Source organism: Haplochromis burtoni, unplaced genomic scaffold (genome assembly GCF_018398535.1).
Source record: "Haplochromis burtoni strain Fernald_Lab_line unplaced genomic scaffold, NCSU_Asbu1 Contig_111, whole genome shotgun sequence".
NCBI lineage: Eukaryota > Metazoa > Chordata > Actinopteri > Cichliformes > Cichlidae > Haplochromis > Haplochromis burtoni.
Window position 1 is genome coordinate 759,979 of NW_024582472.1, and position 9,937 is coordinate 769,915.

The window sequence follows — 9,937 nt, forward strand, 5'->3', positions numbered from 1 at the left end:
GCTTCAGATGAAAACAGAGCAGGTAACCATAGAAACCTGTGGAGAAGAGCATTTAAACTAACAGGATTAGAGTGAAAGCGAGTGGCTCTGCTCCATTTCTGTTTTTGTTTCCAGCGTTATTTGTGCATATTCAAGATTAGACACTTCATATACCCTCGCCATAAGAGCAAAACAAGGGCCCTACATAGCCACTATGGCTCATTAACCACCAACAAAATGCATCACAGACGATGGTTCCTGTGTGGATTGTCACTTGAATTTCACATTCGGCCATCAAAGCCCCTGCTTGCTGGATGAGTAATGACTGTAACATCTCTATTTCCATGTCCCTGTTGCTCTTTCTGTCTGTCTGTCTGTCTGCCTGTCTGTCTGTCCTTCGCACTTTTTTTCTCTTCAGGGTTTTCTGCTCGTAGGTTGATGAATCGACAGGCTTTCTGAAAACAACAAGACACAGCACCGCTGGTTTACTAATACTGTGCCAATTTTTGTACTGTAAAAAATGGGTTTGTTTGTGTTCTTTTTTTTATATACCATTTTAATGTTTCTGTTGGGCTCTGCGATCTTGTCTGTAGCAAGTTGGAAATGTTCTGTTCTTTGAGAATCTGTTTTTGCTTGTTGATGATACTTCCAAAAATGATCTAGTGTAATGACCTGCCTCATTGTGAATGCATGACCAAGACAATATATTCAAGAAATATAATATACTCTGTGTTATTGTTACTGTTAAAAGGCTTTTATTGAGGTTTTATATTTGCAAGGAAATGTGTGGCATAGATAGTAAACTTTCATTTCTGTGTGGATTAAGTCAACTTTACTTGTTGGGAAAGTATAAGGACTGCTCAAATATATTTGGACTGTTTTTCATTATCAATATCAATCTCTTTAGTCCTTGACTAAGAAAAAGAAAAGATGTATAGGCATGCAGACAGAGAAACTGAAGGACACGTGCTGCGGACAAATTTAACGTATTGACAGGTATCCCTGAATAATGAAAACATAAATTCTGCCACTGCCTCCATAAACAGATTACCTTGCTCTTCATTGGCAATTCTTCAAAATGCATCAGCCTCTGTGCGAGTGCCATTTTTCTTAGTGTGCTCATTCTGCCATAACATCATAATCTTTTGGGTCCCAGGTGGTGTTTGCTGAAACTGCAGCACTAATGTGCAGGGCAGCCACTAAAGACCAAACGTGAGTCAATATATCTTAAAAATAAACTTCAATGATAAACTATTAACAAAAATATAGGTCTTGAGGGCTTTTTAATTTAACATCTAAATCGTACTATGTTCAATGTGGTATAACGTGTTATAATGTGTTAAATTCTAAATGTCGCGGAGGATTTTTTTTATTTTTCATCAGCTGTTTGGAATAAGCTGTAGAGTAAATGACTAATCGGTGAGTAAATGAATAAGTAACAACTTAAAAGAATTGTTCGATATCATGGAAAATACATTTATTCACTCCAATAGGCTATCTCAGTGGCAGCTGTTTAAAACTTTGTTAAGATGTGTCCTAGATTTTGTTGTGTTTCATTGCAGCAAAGGTTGTCCAACTAAAACACAAGTCTGAAGAGGAAACGTATTTATGGGTACCTGATGTCCAGAATTAAAATGCTGCTGATATCAACAGATTGGTCTAGCAAGGCTGTTTCCCCCATTTCCAGGTCTTCTTACCCCTAATTGCCCATAAATCAAGTTTACTATTTTTACACTTTGGTTTTTGTACAGAATAAACTAATTAAATATAACATGTTACTCAGTGAGCTTTAATCGTGCCGTATTTGCGACCTTTGTAGAGAGCCTGTTTCCAGTCTGTATGCTAAGCTACACTAAATGGTTCTTGGCTGTAGCTTTGTATTTGCTGTAAAAACACAATATTGGTATTGATCTGTTCATTTTATTCTCAGTAAAATAGAAAGAGCCTTTTCCTTAAAACTCAAGTAATCCGTAACAAAACGTTGTTACTGAAGGGGAAAAGATGCTGCCCAGTTCGTATCTGACAGCTGTCAACTTGCTCCACTTATCACCTATTGAGCCTTTAAAATATCTATTTAACAGCATCATATCTCCTCTGCCTCTTGCCTTACATTAACACTTTGCCTACGTTTATGCATTCATCCTTTCAGTTTTTTTCTCTGCATGTTTGTGCTACCTTGTGGCTCACGCGCCACCCCTTCACTGTGACCTGACATCTGCTCAACGGCATCAGCACGCATGTGTGTATGCATGCATATGTGTGCCCTTGAAATTATCATAAGTGTGCGCATCTCTATATACGAGTGGGTGTAAAACATGCATGATCTCAGGTGTGTGTTTTTACATGATTATTCTACTTGTCTGTTACCTTGTCAAACTGCTTCGATTTTTAAAATAAGCATGAGTACCCTGCTCTGAGTCACACAAGCCTGCAGATTTAATGTTACAGATGGTGTTTTGGTAACAGAAAGCTGCCCACATGGCTTTTAGTTTTGATCGCAGCAGTTCGGTTCTATTGTTTTAAGTTCCAGCGAAGTTTCATCCAGAGACAAGAGGCAATCACACTGCCACTGTGGTCATTTGCTGCTTTCCAACGAGTCAGGGTTGTAATTTGAAAATGTATGTGCAGGGGCCACATTGTTTTTTTGATCACCCACTTTGCATTAACCTGTGGCTTTTTCTTGTCAGCTTATGTGTCTTGTTTATTCCCTTTCTTTGTCTTTATTTCAAATTAAAGATAGCTGTCAGCATGACTAATTGATTTCATTGTGATTTTTAAATGTCCCTTCCAGCTGCTGAGAGTACTTTTTTGGTTTTCTAATTTTGCTATGTTATAGTTGGGAGATAATGGGTGGGTCCTATTTTCCCTGCTGTTGTTCATTTTGGATGAATGTCTGCTCTGATTTATTTAAACACATTTAGTTGAACTGGAATGAAAGCTGTCAAGAAAATGTCTGTTGTGTAAAATGTGCAAACAGAAAAGAATATTATATATAGCTTCTATACATATATATAAATATCAAAAGACAAAGTATAAACTATAAAAACTACCACTACAATCTTTTCTAAGAATGTATTTTGATTATGTAAATGAGCACTTTGATTCTGCTTGATTTAAAAGGAACAAAAAAAGGCCTATTCTTTGTCGTGTCTGTCACATCCTTTAGGTATGAGGGTAAAACAGCAGCATTAAACAAATGCATGATACTTTGTCTCCTGTTCATATTTAAAAAGCTCTGTCTCTTTACCAGCACTGTGTCAGTTAGTGAGACTGTTTTGAGCTTGTCTGGCCTGTCTCACGGGGCCCTGGACTGTAACAACTTTGTTGAGAGGTTCTTATTTTTCGGTGTTTGCGTATCGCTGCTGCTATGAACAACTCTGATCCAATCAGCCTCTGCTATAATGACCTTTGTTGTGTACTTAATTGAGGGTATTCCATTTAATGCATCAGCTGCAAGGACTTTGCATTTACTTACAAATAAAGAGAAACATTTACAGAATATGTAAACACATTTGCTTGGTTTGTTTTTCTTGTTTATATAAGAAAGAAAGCAGAGTGGAAAGGTTTATTCAGCCAGTAGAAAGTGTTTAAGGTTGAGGCATTTTAGTTCGGGGGTGAGGTGCTCAGTTTATGAAGCAAACAATCCATTTACTTCCCCCTCCTCCTTTTCCTCCCCCTGTAAATGTTGGTTGTCATGGTTGAAAGAGTCGGCACTCAGAGTACTGAGAGTGCCATGACAACCTGTCAACAAATCAAGCCATCCAAACATGACAAAAGAACTCTGATTGGTGACTTACAGTCAGGTAGTGAAGCCCTAGCCTTTTTAATTACCACAGCAGAGTTTGCCAAGACCTTTAAGTAAGCTCTGTTGCGAGAAGACATAGTGCACCAAATCCTGCTGAAATTCAGTGCAGTGATTGAGCTCACAACGCAAATATTTTACTTGCCGTTTGGATCTAAAAGCACAAAAAAAAGGACAGAAGGAAAAAAGAAAGAAATTACTAAGGAATTTCTGCATAAAGGTAGCAAAATAGTTGTCTTAGTATCAATATTACAGCTATTATCAGTGTCATGCTTCATGGGAAGAAGTTGGCCAAGCAGGTGCTGCTGCCGTCTGTGCTGGAAGACGATGACGCAGAAACAGAAAGTGGGAAGCTGCAGCTGGGGGAGGTAGGAAACCGACTATGCAGCCAAGTTTGCAAACTCTTGAGCAAGGGAAGTGTGAACGACCAGGTAGGTAAGATTGGATTCTTGAGACTGTTCAAAGGCAGAATTTCAAAAAGCTCGAGATTAAATAAGATATAGGAGACGGACTTTGGGTGAGAACTGAAAGCATGTTATAGACCTGTAAGAGCATAAAAGAGCATAATAGGTTTTAGAAATTGAGATCTTAATCAAATCTCTAGGCACGTCTAAGCACTTTCCTTGCCCTGGGCAAGGAAACACAGCCTCAAACGTACAGACTAAAGACCTGCTGCTTCCTTTTATAAACTGCTCTTTTGACCTGTGTACTCACATGAATGTATTTAAAAGGAGGGCCTCAAAGTCATGTCCTTGTGTTTTAATTGCACTTTTGGGTCCCACTGTATGAGAAATTCACTATCAGAGCTGTGCCCGAACATGTGCAGGACCTGTTCTGCTATGCTAACTAATTCTACTTATGTATTCTGGAAATAACAATATAAAGCATCACTGACTGAGACATATGTGAATGTACCATAAGCTTAGGAATAAAAGGAGTGAAAGAGAGCAAAAATAGCTTGTGGTTGAAGAGGTTAAAGAGAGGTGGGAAGAATGGAGTGGGAGGATAGGGAAGTACTTTCAAAGATTATAAAAACAGAAGGATACGATCTTAAAGACACAAGCCCACACTGATGAACTAAACACTGTAGGTATTGGTTTTATTCTCCTGGCAGTAAAATCAATCAACTCTGCTCACACAGGCAGCGTACAACAGACAGGTTTGACGAGTCACGATGTCTTACTTTCTCATTTTCCATCTAGCCAAGAATGAGCCAGACAGAGGTTGATATGCGTGGGCCAAAAGACCAACACTCAAGCCCTGACAGGAACGTGCTAGACGGAGGCATAAGACACGAGGAAGACGAAGAAAAGGAGCCTGAAGTACAGGAGTGCCTGAGCTCTGATGAGGACTATGATACAGATTTGGAGCTCGAAGGTATAATTTAATTTTGGCAACCAAAAGGAGATCAATTGGGTGGGAATGTTACAATATTTTATCATGTTTTGATAGCAAGTCTTAATTTGCTCTTGTTCACACCATGTAAGATAAGGCAAAGCCCTCTTGTCACCCATCTGTTTTTTTTTCCTATCTGCCTTTCCATTTTCTCAAACACCAAATGACTTTTAAAAAAAAAGACACTCCTACATGCACCCACCCACATATGTGGAGTCCTATTCTGCATGTTAATGATTTCATCTCAGTCTTTGTGTCAGGCTTCCTTTTCACCAGAAATGAAAACCATCTGGTATGAATGAGCTTTCCTGACAGGGCAAAATCAACAACAAGGGATATTTCAATGTCCCACTCAAAAGGTCCTTCAATGGGAAAATGTGCAATATCACTCCTTTTTACACAAAAGGTACGGAGCGTGAACGACTGAGACAGAGTGCTGTCTTTATGTTGCAGGTAAGGAGGCGGCATACGATCTGTCGGGGCAGACATGCTACATGACAGCGTGTAAAAAGTTCCGGGTGGTCCCTGCCTCTTATTTCCTGCAGCATATGCAAAATAGCACGCTGGTTATGATGCATCGTGGCCTGGGGCCTCAGGTATAGTAAAAAATAAGGCAACATTTTTAAAATTATTAGAAAGACAAAAAGGCTGATACTTTCATGGAAGGCTTTGGAGTTTGAGTTTCTGGTGACAAAAGAAAAGATTGTCAATAGTGCAGGGGAAGATGATTAATTTCTTTATTCTGTAGCTCTTTTTCTCCCTAAATGTTCCTATTTTATTATTGTTTTAAGAAATATGTTTATTGTTAGTTTCATAAGTAATAATAATGCAATAATGATAATAATAATATTACCAACAAAAACATTTATACATGTTATTAATAAGCGCATCTACAGTATTATGAAAAAAAAAAGTATTGGGCCACCTCTTAAACCTTTAAATGTCATGATGATAGGGAGAATTTTTAAAGTGGTCTTGAACAGTTCTCCAGGGTTTCTGAACGTCTTTCAAAGGCTTTCATTGGACATTGGCTGCTTTTTCATTTTTAGTCCAGTCCTTTTACCTGACCATTTTCAGAAGAATGTTTTTTCTGTGTTTAGTACTGACCTATGAATCACTCAGGCACAATGAATCAATGAAACAGTGAACTCATTTTAAATTTTATCTTTAGGCACTTTGTTGCTATCAGTTGGTTGTAAAATACATTAAGTACAGGAATAAATTAAGTTACCACAGTGATTTAGCCAGGTACAAAGCGAGACACTTTTGTGATACAGAAAAGTCTCACTTTAAATTCCAAGTAGCTTGCAAAACCATTAATCTTAGTTTGTAGTGCACCTGTGAAACTTACCCCTCCTGGAGCTGGGTTCTGCCAAAGGTTTCTTTCTGTTAGTCCTGTAAGTCTAGGCCACTACAAAACCTTCATTTTTGTCAGCTGTGGTTTTTGTGAAGACTGGCTGTGTATCAGGCAGGAGTAGGACCCAAAAGCAGGACATATAAACACAAGGGGTAAACTAAAAGCAGCTTTATTTAACTGAAAGTAGGTACAAAAGTCAGAAAACATGTAAAAACCACATCAATGAGACTTCAGGGGCAATATACTGCAAGGGAGGGCAAAACAATGAGGAACAACACCACAAAAAACAAAGGGAGATTCTGATCATATATACATGTCAGGTAATTAGGATTAGAACACAGCTGAACAGAATCTAGCTAATGAGACAAGGTGGAAGGAGGAGGGTTAGGAGACTATCAAAATAAGACAGGAAGTAACACACAGACTGAGAGCAAGACAGACACGTGAACTTAAATGTAATGGAATGAGTTTCCTCCATTTGTTGATAATGACTTTCACTCTAAGGCTTTGTAATTCTTTTTGGACAAATAAATGTCAATGATTTTGTTTCCCAGCTGTTCTTGACTTTCTTTAAGTCACTGTATGATTTGTTGTTTTTTCTATTTAAGCGATTTATTGATTTGACAGGTGTAGCAGTAATTAGGCAAAGGTATGGCTAAAGAAATTAGACTTAGCTTTTCAAAAAAATCTGTTTTTTCACAGTTTATTCATGAGTTATAAATGGGGCAATTATTTTCTCACTTGGGGCCACGTAGTTTTGGATAATCATCACATAAAAACTGCATTTTGTATCTACGCGGACAAATATGCCAAAAAAAAAAAAACCAACCCCAGAGAGAGAGAGAAAATAAATCAGGAAAGAGCCAGAAAAACAGTGTTAGCATAAAACTAAACTGGTAGTTTGGCTGCAGCTGGCTGTTATTTTCAGTGATAGAAAGTAGTCAACTGGCCACTAGACACTACTGAGGCCCAGCATTTCCCTCAAACCAAAAAGCAGTACCAAGAGAGGAAAAAGCTGAATTTACATTTGCCAGGTGGCCAGGAATACAAAGATGTCCTCTGACCTAACAACATTCTGCCCTACTTCGTGTTGCAATTTAGTTCTACCCAAACAGTAAAATCAGATATTGCGATTTTAAGGTATTTAAAAGAAATAGTATACTGAAGGTAAAAATTTTAACTGCTTTCCATCAGCTTTGTATTCATTATATTCTGTGCAATTTTGGGATTTACAGTAATCAAACTATATTAATATCAGAGTTAGAGTGTTATTACCCCAAAAACCACAAATTAAACTGGAGACTGAAACCAAACCTTATTTAAAAAAAAAAAAAGGGGGGGGGGGGCTATTTCAATAATTGAGTAATCTAAGTAGTTAGAAGTTAGAAATTTAAAATTTAGTTTAATAAATTCAAGTAGTTTTAGAGTTTTGTTCCAAACAGACCGCACCAGAGAAACAGCCACACTTTGTTTAATTAATATAGTCTTTGCAGCACTTTATGATTTCTCCCTTAGTGCATTTCATTTATTAGACCTGTCAATCTACACCCTCAGCAGATATGCCTGGAACATTTCAAAGCAGACAATACAGCTAATTTTTTTCACAGTTTTTAACCTTATCAGGGTCACTGAAAACATTTTTATCTGGTGTTAAAAAGTCAACACATCATTCAACATATTTCTTTCTGGCTTTAAACAGACTTTAAAGAGATGATTTTCAAGCTATTGAGGGTTAGGTACCAAAGAAAATGATGACACCATTATAAAACTGAGGTCATGCTGTATTAAAAACTGATACAGAAGGTTCAGGCCCACCCCCACAATCCTTCTCTTTTTGTGTAGAATGGAAGAATATCTCCCTTTTCTCTCCCTGGCTCACTCATCAGATCAGTTTCACCTGATGGAGGATATTTGAAATGAACCAACTGTGCAAAGGTCCTCACATGCATGTGAAAACATGCGTGTGAGTACCAGCTAGGCATGTTCAAAATGATTATCTTGTAACAGTATTTTAGATTAATCCAGGCTTTTACTCAGTGTTACTAATTCAAAGTCACATGGCTCCTTCAGGATAGATGATCATGAGATCACTAGTAGTCAGTTCTGTGTCCAAGTCCAGCGCAGAGCGAGATTCAAAGATTTCAGTTCTTTTCCAAGGACACGGAACATAAATGGATCATCCCCAACACTCAATCATCTGTCTCCTATTGTGCTGATCCTCCTCCCAACAAAATACTTTAAACCAACCGAGGCAATCAAAACTTCAAAGGTTCACTGTGGTAGCAGTAGTAGTGATGCTACATTGTAAGTTTTATTAATAAAGTAAGCTATTGCTTCTTGGTGAGAAAAACACAAACAAATAAACACCATTGCATTGTTTAGATCATTTTCATTTCCATGCACTGACTGCAGCTTAGATTTTTTGAACAAGATGATGTAGCTGTAGATGATAGTTGATTTAGATGTTGCTTATTAATTTGAAGAGCAAGAGCTTTAGCCAGCCTTAAAGCTAGGTATTGTTGATTTGTCTTCTCTCCACTATTTTGTAAACCTAATGTGCAAAGTTTGCAAGCGTCCTTGGTCAAATTTGTGGTAAAGTTCTTTGCAGCTAACAGATACTTATCAAACAAGCAGGATTTGCATTTCACTGTGATGTTTTTCTTGTCTTAGCTAGTGGTAATGACCATTAAAGTTGCAGTAATGGATTTTTAGATGAGATAATAAAATATGCTATCAGGATTTTTACCTTAAAACATGTACCAAATCTACTCAAAACACATTAACACTAATATTGCTTTTCCTACATGATCTCCATACATTTGATTTATGCAGCAAGCGGTATTGTTAATTGTCACATTTTATCCTAAAGCCCCATTACGCTTTTCCTGCATCCCCTCTACAGTACTTGTTGTTGACAGCATTTGACAGTTCCGTTTGTAACAAGATAATCAATGTTATGACTTACCTGTCAGTTGTTTTCATTTTGTGGATACATAGCTTTGATGCTGTAGTCTGTTATATAGACCTCACCAATACTTACTCCAGTATTTCACCTCTTAAGAAAACAAGCTTCTGTTCTTCTATTTTCATTCTATTGATCTATGCTGATAGAGAAAACCTATTTAATTACATGGTCCTGCTAAACATTAGAGACAAGATTATTATAGTGTCACAACCTGAAATAAACAGATTTGCACTACATTTTGTATTAAACATTAACATTTCCATACATATACACATCATTAAGGTTTCTCTATTATTCTTACAATATACTCATTTAAAAAAAGAAGAAGCACAAAACATTAAACAAAACAAAATTTAAAATTGTATTTTTGTCAATTATGACCCCTATCTATCCCTAGTAATCGATACTAATTATTGTCCTTTTTTTCATAGTAATCAGT

General features: G+C 37.2%; 2 protein-coding genes across 2 annotated transcripts in view; both read left to right on the top strand.

Moving 5' to 3' along the window:
- The window catches only part of nos1 (nitric oxide synthase 1 (neuronal)), a 41,495-nt gene extending 38,009 nt beyond the window's left edge, over positions 1 to 3,486 (top strand). The window contains exon 29 of the mRNA XM_005928872.3: positions 398 to 3,486. Coding sequence (XP_005928934.1) covers positions 398 to 413 — 16 coding nt within the window. The 3' untranslated portion in view covers positions 414 to 3,486. The remainder of the gene's footprint in view (positions 1 to 397) is intronic.
- Positions 3,487 to 3,579: 93 nt separating this feature from the next.
- Positions 3,580 to 7,837, top strand: LOC121814969 (leucine-rich repeat-containing protein 74A-like). The gene is made up of 3 exons (XM_042223431.1): positions 3,580 to 4,149; positions 4,984 to 5,158; positions 5,630 to 7,837. The coding sequence occupies exons 1-3, from the start codon at positions 4,051 to 4,053 to the stop codon at positions 5,776 to 5,778; spliced, it is 423 nt and encodes a 140-aa protein (XP_042079365.1). The 5' UTR covers positions 3,580 to 4,050; the 3' UTR covers positions 5,779 to 7,837.
- Positions 7,838 to 9,937: the final 2,100 nt, after the last annotated feature.